The 17,411-nt window shown below is 51.2% G+C and overlaps 3 protein-coding genes across 3 annotated transcripts; 2 read left to right on the forward strand and 1 right to left on the reverse strand.

The window, feature by feature from the left end:
• Positions 1 to 2,205: 2,205 nt before the first annotated feature.
• Positions 2,206 to 7,186, reverse strand: N7482_002624 (ATP-binding cassette glutathione S-conjugate transporter YCF1; the record flags this gene model as incomplete). Its single annotated transcript, XM_056684749.1, has 7 exons — positions 2,206 to 2,472; positions 2,550 to 2,641; positions 2,713 to 2,781; positions 2,843 to 2,997; positions 3,063 to 5,115; positions 5,165 to 6,818; positions 6,893 to 7,186. The coding sequence occupies 7 exons, from the start codon at positions 7,184 to 7,186 to the stop codon at positions 2,206 to 2,208; spliced, it is 4,584 nt and encodes a 1,527-aa protein (XP_056548355.1).
• A 5,088-nt stretch (positions 7,187 to 12,274) lies between these two features.
• Positions 12,275 to 14,259, forward strand: N7482_002625 (putative C2H2 finger and ankyrin domain protein; the record flags this gene model as incomplete). The annotated part of the gene is made up of 2 exons (XM_056684750.1): positions 12,275 to 12,323; positions 12,377 to 14,259. 2 exons carry the CDS (start codon positions 12,275 to 12,277, stop codon positions 14,257 to 14,259), a joined length of 1,932 nt encoding a protein of 643 aa, XP_056548356.1.
• A 260-nt stretch (positions 14,260 to 14,519) lies between these two features.
• Positions 14,520 to 16,916, forward strand: N7482_002626 (uncharacterized protein; the record flags this gene model as incomplete). The annotated part of the gene is made up of 6 exons (XM_056684751.1): positions 14,520 to 14,674; positions 14,738 to 15,023; positions 15,083 to 15,388; positions 15,450 to 15,496; positions 15,551 to 15,844; positions 15,899 to 16,916. 6 exons carry the CDS (start codon positions 14,520 to 14,522, stop codon positions 16,914 to 16,916), a joined length of 2,106 nt encoding a protein of 701 aa, XP_056548357.1.
• Between the last annotated feature and the right edge of the window lie 495 nt (positions 16,917 to 17,411).

Consider the following 17,411-nt stretch of genomic DNA (forward strand, 5'->3'; position numbering starts at 1 on the left):
GAGGGGCAGATGGGGTCGATCGCCCCTCTCATCTGATCTGACAGGAATAACACGACATGCAACTCCCTGTGCCACGCGAGATCTGATATATTGACTCGCTGATATAGCGGGAGGATCGCGCATTCCACACCGCGGCCGCGGACTCAGGTACGCTGCACGTAGCTGCTAGCTGTGAGCAGACGGCTGGGTCCAGAGGAAGTAAGCACGTCCGTACATGAATGGAAGCACTGGCGGTAGCAAGAGACGATCGAGTAAGAAGGCCCCGAACGAGATGCAGGGAGGACCGTAAATTGCCTTCGGATTGGTTACGTAGATACGCCCCATGCCCCCATTCGACCCCCAAATGCCCGGCTGTTCCCTGCGGACTCCACCGCCTCTCATGCACATCCATTCCACGGAGCTGGGCCAGGTCGGGCCTTCGCCGCTCTGAAGGGGACGAGCGGAACCTATTCGCACATCGAGCGGGCGCCCTGGCCGCGCCTGCAAACAACCAGACATGAGGCTTTGGCTCCTCAGGATGTTGATGGGATCAACATCCCCTGGCCCATGTGTTATTGTCTCCCTTCGCCTGCCATCCATGCACCATGTACTCCAACCTATAGTACGTGCATGGGACCGCGTGAAAAGAAATTCCATAACTGTCAGCGAGCCAGCCGCAAGGGACACCCTCTGTCGGCGTTCCCACTATTGAGGTGCGACGAGTATATATTTCCCCGGTCTATTTCTGGATGCGATGCACGACGGCCACGCTGAACGTCGTTCAATGCAGTGGGGTTGAATTCCAGTTCCAATGCAGCATGGACCTCGAAGGCCCTGGTCCATGCCCATGCGGGAGAGTGTGGCCATCTATGTGGATTGATCTGTGACTGTGGCGAATGTACCGTATATCGGGATGAGTTGGTATTGACCGGGGGGGGAAAGAGGGTTGTGAACCCGCACCCCCTCCTGCTAGAGCCAGGTCCCAATTCTTTCCGCAAGCGAGAAAAGCGAAGGCAAAAAGCGCCCAACCCCGAAGCTGACAGACTAGACCGGGGGTGCTGCTCCTTCTCTGCGAAGTATCGAAGAGGCGCCCTAGCCAGCTGGCGGCGGTGTACTCGGTCCCGGTTGATCGTGTACACCGCTACAACCGCCCCCCCAGTCCAACCCCCCGGCGCAGCGAACATTTTGATATCATGAGATGTCACCGCCACGTTGGACACGGCGCTACTGCAAACCATCCCGGCGACACCGAAACTGATTCGAACCGCAAGGAAGGACAAGGACCGAAGAAAAAGCAGTTATGTCATTCTGTCCATGCAAAGTAACCTTCCCTTCCCTTCCCCTCCCCCTCCTTCCTTTACAGATACGACACGATAAAGACCTGTTCTTTTTTGGATTCGATCGCGTGTGCTGGCACTTTCTCGGGGCGTGTATTATCCACATGCTAGTATTAACAAAAGTAAACATGACGCTGAACACGGGTACAACCGAAGCCATAGGGGGCAAGAACCGGAAACCCGGAGGGCAGCCAATGCAAGATTTAGCTTTGGAAAAGAAAAGAAAAGGGAACAATGCAAAGCACGACGTCAAGTGAAAGAGATGATTTGGAATAATAAAGAGAACAAAGCGCTTTTCAAGTTTTCTCAGGGGTACAGACCAATTGGCGGCCCTCGATCGTGTTGCATCGAGGCGCAAAATAATTGAAACACTGGCGGCTAACGAAAGGGTGGTGAAAAAGGAAACTTTTTTTTTCTTTGCATCGGATGGCTTTATGTCGTCTCCTCTCCAGTCCACTCCACTCCTGCCAGGGGTGTTCTGGGGGGCGTCTAGATCGAATTTGCCTTTTGAAAGACAGAGGAGTCACCCTTCTCCATACAGCGGAAATGGCCAAATCACCCATGCGCAGACAGGCAAGAGATGACCAGACCGGAACGAACAGACCCAGTCAGCCTCAAGAAGCAGGGGCCACCTCTGTGCGTTTGAATAGATGAAGAGACAAGATCCATGCAGCCGGCGTGGCAATCCAACCATCAGCCATCCGCGCTCATCCAGATCGGCCCAGGAGCTCTAGAACAGGTCCGGACTCCCCGAGCCACTCAGGCTTGCGAAATGCTGTTGCCTCCGGATGTGCTATGACGGGCTGCACGAGTCTCGCTCTCCTCCCCGAAATTGTAGCTGCCGAAACACGCCGAAAACTTGTCAGGGCGATGTACAAGCGATTGAATTTTATGCGATTCGCGAGGACGAGCTGGCGAGACCGTCGCTGTCAAGCAGGCCGGCTTCCTTGGCGAGCTCGTAGAAGCGGCCACCCTGCCTGATCAGCTCGGCCGGCGTATCAAATTCCGCCACCCGGCCCTTGTCGAGGACGACAATGCGATCTGAGTCGATGATGGTGTTGATGCGGTGCGCAATCGTGATGATCGTGCGATCCTGGAAGATGCTGCTGCGCAGGGTGCGCTGGAGCAGTGCGTCCGTCTCCACATCAACGGCGGCCTGGATTTTTACTATTGTCAGCCGATGCGGCCTCAGGTTGACGGGGGAGAAGAAGGAAAAGGAGGCAGCAAGCTTACCGTTGCTTCGTCCAGAACGAGGATGTTGCTGGGTGTGAGCAAGGCCCGAGCGAGAGAGACGAGCTGGCGTTGACCTTGACTCAGGTTGGATCCTGGAAGGCAGAGAAGGTTAGATAATATTCTTGGCTAAGGATGATGCCAGTACGTGATAGTTTGTTCTTACCTCCTTCTTGAATCTGAGCATCAAGTTGGCCATCCATCCGAGAAACGTGGTCCTTGAGTTTGGCGTGGTCTAAGGTGCAACCTTGTTAGAAGGATGTTGCAAGATAGAATACCAATCAATTCAAGCATACCTAGAACGCTCCAGAGTTCCGTATCATCATGTGCATGGCGTGGGTCCAGGTTATCACGAAGAGTGCCTTCGAACATGGCAGGATCCTGAGGAATGATGGCAAGTCGACTACGGAGATCGAACAAACCGATGGAGGAAACGTCGAGTCCGTCAATGCTGTCAACCATGTCAGTACAAAATTCATCAAAGGATAGCGTAATGACAAGAAAACCCGCTCTTACCTGATGGTACCACCAGAAGGCTCAATGATGCGGAAGAGAGCCAGCGTCAAGGAACTCTTTCCAGCGCCAGTCCGACCAACAACACCAATCTTCTCATGAGGTTTGATGTCGAGGCTGACATCCTTCAGCACCAGGTCGAGGCCCTCGCGGTAGCGAGTACTGTAGTTCTTGAAAGTGACAGCACCCTGGGCCGGCCAACCGACGGCAGGTCGCCGCTTGAAGATAACCTCGGGAGCTTCACTGGGGAGGCTTGCGTACTCCAGCACACGCTCAACAGAGACAATGTTGGTCTCGACTTCGACCGTCTGGCGAACGATCCAGTTGAGAGACTGGGTGATTTGAAGAGCGTAAGACATGGCCAGACCAACCATACCGGCCGAGAGGCCGCTGCCACTTGCAACAGAGAGGATAGCAAGTCCAGCGGAGGCCAGAATGATGATCGAACCAATGAACTCAAGGCGAACTGCTAGCCATCGGTTGGCGCTGATGGAAGGGAAGTAAGCCCGGAGATTGGCGTCCATACGCCACTCGTTCTCAAGAGCAAAACGGTTCTCCTGGCGATAGGCGCGAATGGTCGAGATACCACCAAGAGACTCCTGGAAATGGGCATAGATTGGACTGCGAGTGACACTGTCCAGACGCTTCAACTCACGAGAGGTTCGGAGGTAGTACTTCTGGTAGCTGAGGTAGACCCAGCTCAGCGGAAGGACCAGGAGTAAGAAAGCTGGCGTCGAAGATGCGATCACAACCATGGTGAAGATTGCGCGGGCAGAATTGGCGAACAGCATGTTGAAGGTACGGGCAAGTACCTCATCGACACGGTATATATCGCTAGAGAATCTGTTGAGAATACGGCCAGACGGAGTAGTTTCGAAAAAGTTCATGGGGGAGCGGAAGATGGCAAATGCCATGCGCTCATGAAGCTTGCGAGAAGCTTCAATCGAGCAGAAAATCCACAATATCAGGTTCTGGAAGATGACCAAGAGAGACGATCCCAAGCCGAGGAGCAGATAAATGCCAATGAACTTGCCCACCTTCTCGTTTCCGCCATGGGCCTCGTTGTACTCGGTCCAGTTCTTCAGCCAGTAGTTTGCAAAAACCTGGGCAGTCTGGGCAGACACAAGCGCAAGCAGATAGAAAGAGACCGCAACAATATTGCTGTTCTTGGCGTACTCGCCATAAACACTCCACTTAACCTTGCCCTGCTGCGACGTCTCCTGGATTTGCTTCGTCTTGAGGACATTCTCCTCATCTCCAAGCTTGCGACGGGGACCTTGCCAGGTTGCGGTACTAGCTCTGCGCAAAGTAACAGTACTTGTTCGTCGGCGGGAATCGCCATAGCTCTTGATAGGAACAAGAGAGCCAGGCTCTTCCAAGTCCTCGCTGTCCGAATCATCGCCATTGTCGATTACGGCTGTATCATCCGAACTGGGAGGACTAGCAAGTTCATCATCCGAGATGCTAGGAGAATGTTCATCGTCTGATTCTACCAAGTTTGTCCGGACAAGGTTTGAGATTTCACCCTTCATGGCCATAAGTTGCTCATATGTACCCTTTTCGATAATGGTCTTGTCGCGTAGGAGACCAATGAAGTCGGCCTCCTTAAGGACCGTGATAGCGTTGGTAGCCAGAATTCTTGTTTTGCCGTTAAGGATACCAGAGTTGCCCAGAACCTTGTTGATAATGTGGCGCCCTACGTGCTGATCCACTGCTGAAAGAACATCATCAAGGAGATAGATGTCCGCGCGAGCATAGACTGCCCGAGCGAGAGTCAACCGCGCCTTCTGACCGCCGGAGAGAGAGATACCACGCTCTCCGACTTCCGTCTGGTCTCCATCAGGCATGATCTTGAAGTCATCAATCAGAGCGCAGGCCTCGACGGTAAGATCGTAGAACGCAGGGTCCCATCGGTGTCCGAACACAATATTTTCTCGAACGCTTGCATTCATTACCCAAGGGGTCTGCGCGACATATGCGACACGGCCACGAACGACGACTTCACCTTGGTTCTTCCATAGTTCACCAAGCAGCGCCTGAAGCAGAGAGGACTTGCCTGCTCCAACACGACCAACGATGCAGCTGAGCTCACCCTTTTCGAGCACTCAGATCAATGTTCTTGAGAACAGGAATACCAGAGTGGCGGTTCCAGGTGAATGAAGCATCACGAACGCGGACGGACTCATCTCCTGCATGCTCCACGGGGTCCTGGAAGATCACGCTGTCGGTTTGGAGCTCCTCCGCGGTGAAGTAGTCCATCAATCGCTTCACCGCCACGGAAGACTCAATGACAGAGGTGATAACCATGGGCAGAATAGAAAGCGGGAACGTAAGAAGATTGAAGAGGGTCAGGGCAGGGAACACGATCTCGGTTGTCAGAGGACGGTCGCTCGTTAAGACGAAGACAGTGAACGTGGAGCAAGACACAAGGAAAGGAGTTGACTGCCAGGTGAAATTGGCAACAGACTGCGTAGCTCCAATCTTGCGGAGGGTGTTGAGTTCCAGATCATTTCGGATATGACTGAGTTTGTTCATGAATGCCGTGTTCCAAGCATAGAGCTTAATACTCTTGATGTTGTTCAAAATCTCAGTCATCAGACGAGTTCTCGAGTCCTTGTTCTTCATCTGAATGATTTGCAGTTTCTTCATCATCCGAGCAATGATACCATTGATCGGAATCATCAGAATCATGACACCCACACCAGCAAACATGCTGAGTCCCACAAGCTGGTAGAGAGATATCATGCACAGGGCTATTTGGAAAGGAGCAGACAGCAGCTGTGTGCCGAACTGGGTCAGATCCGAAAGACGTTGTTGGTCGACAGCCATGTGGTTGACAATGTCACCAGTGGTCTTGGATGAACGACCTTCACTTGACAGTCGCAGAGCCTTGGCATAGATGAGGGCAGTCAGTGATGACTTTACTCGCATCCCAGTGTCGAAAGCTCGCTGGAAGTATTGGTGAAGACAGCTGGTCTGGCAGACCGAGACCAGAAACATTGCCAGGGCAATGGCCACACCTCGGATAACGGGCTGGGGGTCCGGAGTCCGGTAAGAATCGATGAAAGCGATCAGATATCGTAGGAGTTGTGGTTGGACAAAGGCGAGCATATCACTAGCCGATTTTATGATGGCTCCGCGAACGTACGGACCACCAAATGCCTTGAAAAGAGCCAACCATAGAGAGGGCTTCTTCTTCTCAAGCTCCTCCTCCCAAGCCGAATTCAGGTCATCGAGGGTCGCCCTGGTAGTATCGCGACGGCGGAGGTTCCAAAGATCATCTTGGGTCAAGTAGTTTTTGTATCCGAATTTCATCATCGGAGTCATCCAGCCAAAAGTGAGGACTGAGAAGATGTCGGCATAGTTATAAGGGCATTCATCCTCGTCACCGAGGGCATCATAAGCGCTCTGCTTCTTGGGAACAAAATATTCTAGCACGAATTCTAGCAATGCGAGGCCGAGGCTAACGTTGACGCAGACGAAGTATGGAAGATGTTGTAGGTAAGCCTTCTGAGCGACGAGCGACTGTAGCTTGACAGCGTAAGCAATGATGAAGAAGAGCCAATAGAACAGGACGACCCCGTTCGGCTGCCGACTCCGCCAATGCTCATAGTACTGTACTGCGTATATAACACCCAATGAGGCGAGCGTCAAGAGGGAGGACCAGAAACGGAAGTCGGCATAGAAGTGCTTCGGCTCGGTCTCGGCATGCAAGGCGGCTTGGAGCGCAGTGACGAAAATCAGACCGGCGAGGACAACCTATCGGAGAATTGGAGAATGGTTAGAACCATCAGGAATGCAGGCGTCTGGGGAAATCGGGATCGACGACGAACCAGCTTGGCGTAGAAGTGCCAATTCTTGGAGACGGGTTGCGGAATGCGCTTCTTCAGCAAGATCCACAGTGCAGCGAGACCAGCTAACGAACCCCATACAGCGACCACGGCTACAACAACATCCACGAAGCATGAAGTGAGGTGGAAGCCGCTTGAACTGAGCGGCCCCCAGCCCTCCGAATCGCCGCAGAAGGCCTGTCGCTGGCGGTGATCGAAAGCGGAGGCGAGTCGCGACGGCGAGAGTTCTCCCGACTGGGCGTTCCCTAGCACCATCTGCGCATGGCCATCCAACATGTTGGTGACAAACGGCAGCGCAAGCCCAGTATCTCCTTTTCTTGACGAAGGCGAGAACGGTGAGGGAAGAGAAGAAGGACGGCAGTCTCGGGATCGCGAGAGCTCGGAGGCTGCTTACTAAATGCCGAGCTCCTTGCGCTCCTAAAAATGCAAATCCGGGCGGTCGGGACTGCCTACCCAGACAAATGGGACCGCTGATGATCCACTGCCCACAGAGCTGACGTCCGCAGAGCTGACGTCCGCAGGTGCCTGCGACTCAAAAAGAGCTGTTTTATCTCGATCCAGCACTAGGCAGCACCCTGCGATTGACTGAGATTGAATTGGAGAACTGGACGTCGGCGAGGATCGTATCGCATCAAGTGGGACTGAGCGCCTTCCCGGAGATAAGCCTTTTTAAAGCCAATTGGTGAATCCCTGCAGACATGTTTCGCGGGACAGGAACCGCTGGGATCAGGGGTTGATTAGGGCTGCAATTAGCCAGTGTTCGTTGGACATGCGTTGTTCATTGGTTCCTTCTTGTGTCATCTGTTGCTTAATTTGAGCTAAACCGCCTGCTGGTGCCTTGGTCACACGCTTGGGGTCCAGCGGTCGGGCCCCTGCATATTCAGATGCTCTTGAATAGATGAGCGGCGTCGAGCCAACTTGTATACTTATATCTTTCAGTGTTAGTCAGTTCAGACTATTGACTAGTACCTATCTTACACCTAGGTACTTAACTCCCAAATAATCAACTATGCTCCCAAACAGGCTCTACAGCAACGTTTCCAAGGTAGGTAGTCACCGCAAAAATATATGTTTCACTGTTGTTTTAGTTTCCTGTTGCTGTCCATACCTAGGGGTTGACTGCCACGTAACATTCTGACCAAGACTTTGTTTATTGAGTAGGCTGCCTACAAGCAGTGCTGTTACTTTATGTAGAGATTGTTCAAGAATCAGATTTATCTTTGGGGGTGGGCGGGGGGGGGGGGGTTTCTCACAGTATCCGAAGACACTAGAAAAGGAGGAATGCCAATAAATTAGAAACGACGAGGATACTGATCCAATATAACAGATATTGCCGAGTACCTGATGGCCCCCTGTAGGGCCTACGGTACATTAGAGTATCATAATAGATATTTTTCGATCTCGTGTTATCACCTGATCAGGCACTGGTACCAATTCATTGGCGTTTGGGGGCTTGGGGGATATGCTCTAGTAAATCCGACATGATACAATGACTCAGAGTTCACCTTCCAGCGGGATCAATGCAAACCTGTAAAGCTGAAGGGTACTTCAGCCATTATAATGGCACAAAATTTAGCGATGTCGGGGTTGATACTAGGGCTGGGTGACGGCAACGCAGCTTCAATGACTGCGAGGCTGTGCCATCGCGAGATATTCGCTTGCAGAATCATACCAGGGAAAAATGATATACCACACTTCAGAGTAGCTTCATCTGGTCCGGACTGTAGGGCCATCTTTTGAACACTGACTCGTACTGCCCCTACATTCACAACACACTTTTGGGGCGGGTTGGAAGCCCCCCTGCCAGCTCCAACGTTGTCTGGTAGAAGGAGAGGGACTTACAAAAACCTCGTATGATCCTAGTATCTGCTGGCCAGGCAGGTGTACGCCGTACGGTGTAGGAGTTCTACAGTAGCTCCAGTCACGTGCATTTCATTATACTTCGAAAGTCCCCCAAGGTTTGGAAGACAAAATACTAGTGACGCGCGCTCTCGCACGCCATGGCCCTGGAACGAAAAGCGGGTGAAGAGCAAGGCAGAGTTGGGAAATATCACGAAAGTCGAACGTTCGGTTTGATAAGTTGGAGGAAAGCTAAGCGCATGTTCGTTTGGAATAGATAATATGTAAGCCATGTTACGTTGCTCTGCGGCATAAGATGCGATTGGACGTGTATGAATGCAGAATGTTGAGGAGAGAATTTTATCGGGATGCAGAGAGGTTGGACACCAGATAAATGTATGTAAAAATTGTATATCTAATAGAATAAGGGCATTTTGGTGAAGAGAACATATTATGAAGATAAACTGGGCGGTGGGGTGAGCGAACTACGTTATAGCTCAACTCTACATCCTTCCGTATCACCACCTCGCTAAAGTGAAGCCGTATCCAATATAGCACCATAAATTGGCCCGCAAGACAAATGAACACTGAAGTATGTATGCCACTGAGAGGGATCTCATAGCCCGAGAGGCGAGTGTTAAGATGTTACGATACAGGTATTCCGAATTGGCCCCAATTTGCCTTATAAAACCATATAGAGTGAATTAACTAATGCGTAGACGTTGGGCAGCATGTTCTTAGCGGTGCGTGCCACCTGATCGACAGAAAACCCCAATCCTGACTCGATCGGGTAATGGTCGAGTTCAAACCCCCAAATCTTAGCATTCTTTGTATTTGGGACAGATTTTGCTGAAAAAACCTATCGACAGTCCACCAAGGGAGCGATATAGACTTGCACATCCCCTGCACATCGTCATTTTTGGGCTATCACATTTACCCCCTGGTCCACAGGTGTTGGGATAGCAGTCAATATCTTCCGTGCATGGTCCACTGAGTTCTGGAAGACAGGTCTCGTTCTTGCAGACAAATTTTGCATTTGGACCGAGTTTCCATTCAGGGTGCTGAGCAGTCTGAAATGGCTGCCAACACTGTGTGGAGTCATCACATCTGTCCCCTGGTTCGGCCTGACATATTCCCCTATTGCATATGAGGGTGTTCCCAGGAGACTGGCAGTGCACCTGAGACTGGCAAGCATCACCGGCCCTTGCCTGGCAGTAGTGATTAATGCATTGTGCCATCGTGCCATTCACTCCAATACACTGAGAATCCTCATGGCATTGGCCACCAGGGATACCCTTGCATGTCCCACTGATACAAGACAGCCGGCCATAGTCATAGTCACAGTCGGCATCCTTAGAGCAAGACGTACCGGCAGGATTCCGGGTGCATTTTCCCTTGTAGCATCGAATTTCCGGCTCCGGACGGGTCCGCCCATCCGGCGATCTAGGAGCGCAGTCGTGCACAGTGCTGCACAACTCGCCGATTGCCTTTCCTGGCGTCCAGCGCAAGGGACACTCTTCGTCTTCCTCTTTTCCTCTCTGTGATGAACAGTATGGCTTTTGCCCAACTGTTCCGTCACTGCCGGTCATCAATTGAATAGCGCACTCCCAGCAACAGCCATGAAACTTCCATTTGAACGACTGGCAGTGGAGAAGTTTGCTCATTCGGTCATCAGAGCCGTCACATGCCCAATCTCCCCTCAGAGTTTGGGTTAGGCTACAACTCTCGCGTTCACTCTGTTTGCATTTTTAGCCTCCGTTTGTGATCCTACCCGTACGCATAACACGAGATATGCATACCTGAGCAAGTAGTTTCTGCGGTAGTTGCAACGCAATGACTAGACACAACCACTTAATGGCTGCGTACATTGTGATAGTTAGGGTTGTGGGCGCCGATTGGGATATCCAGAACAATTATAAAAACCTGCCGTGGGCTGAAGGTTCACAGAAAATTAAAACTAAGATTGTGCTGGGCAGACTCATAATGTAAGACTCCGGCATGGGCTGTTGTGAATATTTATAGTTTGGGAATACAGTGGATGAGCCCTACATAGCATATAGTTTTCTTCGTGTCTCACTAGTTCGGCAATCTTTAAATGTTACAAAACTTCAGAACTCGTAGCCCAAGCATCGTAACATAGATTGACTAGAGGCTGTTTCGATCAAGTTCTGAGCTAACATACGCACTTCTGCACAACTATGGAAGTAGAAAGCCGGTTCCTTGAGGAGAGTGGTATCAAAAAAGCAATGCCTTGCATAGCTGAGTGATCGCCACACTGACTTGCTCCACCTAGGTTCACATGATCTATCGGCTTGATTTTGTCGTGTTGGTTCCATGTACTGCCTTTCTATTGTCGAACTGTGCACTATTCGTGTAGGCTAGTACGGAAGATGTCCAATGGGATGATGATGATCAGATTGATGGATGATATAGTGAAAATCAGGGGGAAAGACCCGTTGAAGGGTTATCCCCTATCCGGACGGGTGGAAAGACGTCCGTCCGGCCGATACTCGGCTGTTACAACGCCTGAGTTTTCGTGTAAACCAGAATTACATACAAAAATATAAGGAAAGTAGGCGCTTGATGAATAAGCCTGTTCTTAGTGGTAAGTTACCACACCACATATTTCGACGCTATCGATAATCAATGTGTCTGATAGCTTACTTTGCCTTGCTATACTTTAACTATTGACTTGTGTGTTACGTCTAAGTCAATGTAGGACAAGCGGTTGGCATGAGTTTTGTAGGACCCCGAAGATTATTGGCCGCCCTCACATTTGTGGATACCGCGTAATTACAAGTCGAGGCGAAATGATTCGTTCTGGGAGTCATCTACTTCGAAGAAGACACCCAAGCCCAAAAAGCAGAATACCTCTCCACAAAGTCCTTGGGTCTCGTGCATTTCCTAATACCTCGCACCCCCCCAGGTCTATGGCGAGAACTGGAAACGCGCGCTCTCGCCTTGGCGCGGAATTTGAGTGTGTTTCTCGCAGCGCTGTCAGCGCTCAAAGTCAGGCTTGAGCAGACCTACGGTTTGTAACCCCTTTTACTCCGTTCCTTCATTTCAGGGCATTTCATCTTACTCCTATGGGCAAATCTTGAGCATAACCCCAGCACAGCCGTCATGTGACCTAGAGTACTTTTTTATTCTCTTGTCTGGTTCTATTGCTCTTACTATTCATGGCTTGTGCATCGCCTCAACCAGGGCCCACTGTGAGTCAGAGCGGGCACTATGTTCGTCATAGCGTTGCTTGAGGTTGCGAGCCACAGCCACTCCTAGATTTAGCGTACACCCGTAAACAGAGAACGATCGAGGTTGATTAAACATTCTAGAATAAATATGACTCAGAATGAACATCTTAAGGGTACAACGAGAAGTGGAGTGGGGACAGACGAGCCGCATTCACATTCTCGAGAAGCTATCGCAGTTGCCGCCCGCCTTCTTAAGGCGGTAAGGGCCCGCTTATCAGCGTCATCTGGAAGGGCAGCCGACATTCCACAGTCCATTCGTTGACACCCGGCCATTATGGGGGATTCCAATCGCGTGGAGGAGCTTCTGAAAAGGCCGCTTTATGGTGCACATCTCTCCTTTCGCTCATTAATTATGGATGTTCCCTAACTTGCGCAGTTTATGATCTTCCGCGGGAGCTTCTTGCAACCCTAAGCGCAAAAACTGCGAATCAGCCTGTCGCCGAACAGAGCCCCGAGCCGACGCCCAAAGATTCGGAGATTGCAGCGCAAGAAGCCGCGATCGCAACAACGACACTATGCTCTCTCTGCAGAGTCACATACCACAATGTGCAGGAGCAACGCAGCCACGTCCGCTCCGATCACCACCGATACAACATCAAAGCCCAACTTCGTGGGAACGCACCTCTCGATGAGAATCAGTTCAACAAGGCAATTGGAGAGCTGGATGAATCTATATCTGGGTCCGAGTCATCTGAGTCAGAGGGGGAGGCCGATGAAAATGCCGACACGACGCTTACAGCTTTGCTGAAAAGGCAAGCGAAGCTGTCCGAGGCGAATGAGGAGGCAACAACGACCGCCAGGGAAAGCTCGGCAAAGAATCCCCTGTTCTGGCTATCGAGCTCAGCTCTCCCGCCCAACAAGTCGTTGGGAATCTATAGGGCGATCTTCTCGAACATTGAGCAGGAAGCACCTGTTCATTTGGTTGATTCGCTGCGAAAGAAGCAACTGGTCCCCGTCAAGGCGCGCACAAATAATTCGCAAGCTGATCAAGACCCCTCCGCTTCCAGCCCACACATTTTCATGTGCATGATTGGCGGTGGCCACTTCGCGGCGATGCTGGTGTCGCTGGCGCCCGAGATCCACCGCAAGCAGGGTGGCGTGGAGGAGAGACAGGCGCGAGTCATTGCACACAAGACGTTTCATCGATACACCACACGACGGAAGCAAGGTGGCTCTCAATCTGCCAGTGACGCATCTCGAGGAGCTGCCCACTCGGCGGGTTCTAGCCTTCGTCGCTACAACGAAGCTGCGCTAGAGAAAGACATTCGCGAGCTCCTCGCGGATTGGCGACAGATGATAGACAGTGCAGAGTTATTGTTCGTTCGAGCCACAGGAAATACAAATAGGAGGATTCTATTTGAGAAATATGAGGGGCAGGTTCTCAAGCAGAATGACCATCGGCTGCGAGGGTTCCCCTTCAACACCCGCCGAGCCACCCAGGGCGAGCTCATGCGGTGTTTCAAAGAGCTGACTCGTGTAAAGGTCAGTGAAATTGACGAAGCTGCGCTGGCTTCTGCAGCGGCAGAGTCAAAAGGCAAAGAAGAGTCTAAGCCCTCAACACCGCGCCCGCAACCCCGAGAGCCGAGGCTGTCCAAGGAGGAGGAGGCTGCGCAACTGCACACATCGCAGATCCAAGCTCTCATCCGGCGCTCAAAGGTTCCGGCGCTTATGTCTTACATCTCCAATAACTCAATACCATCGTCATTCACCTTCCAGCCCACCGACTCGCCTCAAAACTCCCGTTGTCCTACGCCTCTTCATCTTGCTGCTAACAACAACGCCCCTGCTGTCATCTCCGCCCTCCTTACCCGAGCCAACTCGGATCCGACCGTTGTAAACAACGAAGGCCGCACGCCATTTGAGCTTTCTGGAGACCGCCCCACTCGCGACGCGTTCCGCGTGGCCCGGCATGAACTCGGCGAATTGAAATGGGATTGGAACGCAGCGAAGGTCCCGTCTGCCGTTTCCAAGGCAGATGCAGATAGTCGAGCCGAAAGGGAGCGGAAAGAGGCAGCAGAAGAGGAGACCATCCGACGCAAGGCTGACTTGGAACGTCTGAAGAAGGAAGAGGCCGAGAGAGCGGCCCAGCAGGCATCAAGCAAGCCTGGTGGTCGGACCCTCGGAACTGTGGAGAAGACAGCGGCGGAGAAGCGTGACGAAGAGACGCGTGGAATGACGCCAGAGATGAGGATGAGACTAGAAAGAGAGCGGCGTGCGAGGGCTGCAGAAGAGCGCTTTCGTAGGATGCAGGGGCAGTAAATGATCCCCTTGCTGGATATTCTTTGGTCCTTTCAGCCGTCACTTACATCGAGTCTAGGATGGTTGCTGAGAAGTTATCCTTCGAAATGAATATCCCACTTGGTTAGAGTGACGATGCCTGTCGAATAAACTTAGAACGCGTTGAGTAAATATCAATCACATGCCCTTCCGTGATGGGAGGAGTTGTGGCATCGCATCTCTCATCTTCATCAACCCCCTCTCTTGCATAACCACACGCTGTTCGGGTCTCAACAGCAGAAATGGAGCCTAGTCTCTCTTCTTGCCCTCAATTGAGGGATCCTGGATTTCGTGTCGGCACTTTGACCCTATGGAACTCTACCACTAACGAGACCAGTCAGCCGCTGGACGTCTACAGCAACAATGAGGTCTACATCGGGAGAGCCCTAGGAAGCTGGTACCAGAGACTCCATCGATTGTAGTTTTTGTTGAAGTTGACCAGTAACCATTTTTCTACCAGTCAGTTCCAGATCCAGAATCCTTTCGTCTCGAACAAGCACGTTCGCATCTACACCATCCTTTTCGATCAAGACAATCCACAGGACATACCTCCACTTGTGTATGCGCAGGACCTGTCACTAAACGGGACCTTGTGGAATAATTACCCGATGGGTAAAATGAACGGCAGCTTCTTGTTGAGTGATGGCGATGTCCTTGGGGTAGCAGTCGGGATTCATGTTCGGTTCCAGTCTTCTGAGATTACCCAAGAGAACGGGTTTTCTTACCTGCAGCAACTCGAAATGCATGTCAGTCCTCCGGATCATTGACCTGCCTCTGGCCTATGCTCATGGTTCTGTTTTTCTAGGAGTTCAACGACAGCTATGTCATCACGCAGCGCCTGCTTGGCTCTGGTGCTTATGGGAGGGTGCACATGGCCTTTAAGGTGGATACCGGTCAGCAGTTTGCTTGCAAGGTTGTCGATCTCCAGGCTATTAAAGCTACACTCCAGGCGGATATGGGCGGAGAACAGAAGTCCAAATTCTTCGCTGCGAAAGCTGCCCAAGCCAAGGCCATAACAACAACACGCAAGAATCGTCTGAAGGAAAACATCGTTCGGGAAAAAATGACTATGCATCGGCGGGAGTCGCTCCTTCTGGCAGAGCTATCTCATGTGAGTACTATATCTCATCAAACGGAACCTTGCGAACATACGAGGCTGAGGGAATTCTTAGCCGAACATCATCACCACTCAAAAGGTTATTCAATCAAGCAATACAATGTCAGTCCCAAATGAACACTTGACTGGCAATTACCTCTTTACTGAATGATCTAGTTACATGTTCACCGAACTTGTGACTTGTGGCGACCTTTTCTCTTTCCTCCGATACAAAGGTGGCCAACTCGAAGATACCACTGCTGCAATGATCATCCGCCAAATCTTGCTTGCCTTGGAGTACCTCCATGACCGAGATATCGTGCACCGGGATGTAAAACCGGACAACGTTCTTATGACCTCACTTGAAATCGGTGGCAGGGTTGTATTGACTGATTTTGGATGCGCAAGACTGGTAAACCAGTCAGTCCAGCGAATGACGAGCGTTGTCGGGACACTTGAATACTGTGCGCCGTGAGTAGATTCTTGGCCTGGTGTCGAAGCTTCTCGACTGATACTTCGAGATAGAGAATTGCATCCCACCAACAAAAATGGCTACACCAAAGCTGTTGATATGTGGTCCCTGGGCTGCGTGACTGCTGTTTTACTAATCGGGAATACTCCATTTGATGACCCATGCCGGTCCACATCAAAGGATCTCATGAATCTGGAATCTGAAATGAGGAAACTTGAGATTAGCTCACGACCAAAAGACTTCATTCGCCGTTTGCTTGTTCGGGATGAAACCCAGCGAATGGACGTGAAACACGCGCTCCGGCATAGCTGGTTTACCGACCCAGAATGCAAAAGTCGGTATGAAGAAATATACAAACGCTCAATTCAAAGTTGGAATCCGAGAAGCTCCAGTGAACCTGTCATCGTCGATCTTGCAAGCTTTAAGGGTCCTCCTGCCAGTCAACGAGTGCCACCGGAATTTGCATCCGGTTGGCCGCCCAACGAATGCGCCCGCTTCGCCGATGTTGACCATGTATCCGAAAGCTCTTCGGAAAACATTTCACCTGGAGAGATGAGGCCATTGGTATCGCCTGTTATCTCAAGATTCGCACCCACAGCAAATGCGTCAAATCATTCGTCCCTCGTCGCAACAGATCGAACACCGCCAAAGGAACCGAAAGGGTTCCAAAAAGTCCGTTCACAAGGTACAGCAGATGATGAGGTCAAATTCGTCAGCCAGGTCAAACGTGAGCAACTAGAAAGACATGTTCTGTACGTGACATCCTCTGGTACAGCCAGTGTTCCGAGAAGTGACGAGAATAGCCTGCAAGTACCCCATGGAGGAAAGCAGGTCCCACGGGATGATTCTGCTTTGGTTAACGAGACCAGCAGACAAAACCTCTTTCTATCCCCCCGAAGCAGTCACTTGCCTTCCATTCGTCCTGCGCAGGCACCTGCTACACATCAGGAGATCAAAGATGAGACCGACGCGTACGACGAAGTGTATGAAGAAGTGTGCAACCTCGTGACAGGCAAGCGGAAGCGATGCATCTATGGCCCAAGTGGGGGCTCGTTGAGCCAAATGCTCTAGTTGAGGACTACGGATTTATTATCGCGCGTTGATGGTACTTAATGACCTGATTATGTGGGGACACGGGGCGATAATGGTGAAAGAGCCCCAGATGACCGGAACTATTAATACGGCTAACATGGATTATGTGTATGATATATCTTGTTATCGAGAGCTTTTACCACACTACCTAGAAGCATTATTAGAAGAATTTAAAAGGTTTAATCCGCACTCCAAAGAATGGAACAGATTGTAACCCCCTCCGCCAAGATTCTATGGGATTGTCCGGTACTTTCGGAGAACGGTGTCACTACCTACACTCTTCGACTGCCTCTCAAACCCCAATGCTAAGACTTATGATGCTTCATTACGAATAGCCCTGGACAGCGATATCAATGTACTGTTCTATGTACAGTACTTTACTCTAAATACGTAACGTCGTGCATGACTCATGTCTCGTCTCTGTACAGAGAAGGCACGGGAACTTGAACTCTCCACAGAATCATACAACTACAC

This window comes from Penicillium canariense, assembly GCF_028826845.1.
Source record: "Penicillium canariense strain IBT 26290 chromosome Unknown utg000001l_segment0_segment0, whole genome shotgun sequence".
Classification (NCBI taxonomy): domain Eukaryota; kingdom Fungi; phylum Ascomycota; class Eurotiomycetes; order Eurotiales; family Aspergillaceae; genus Penicillium; species Penicillium canariense.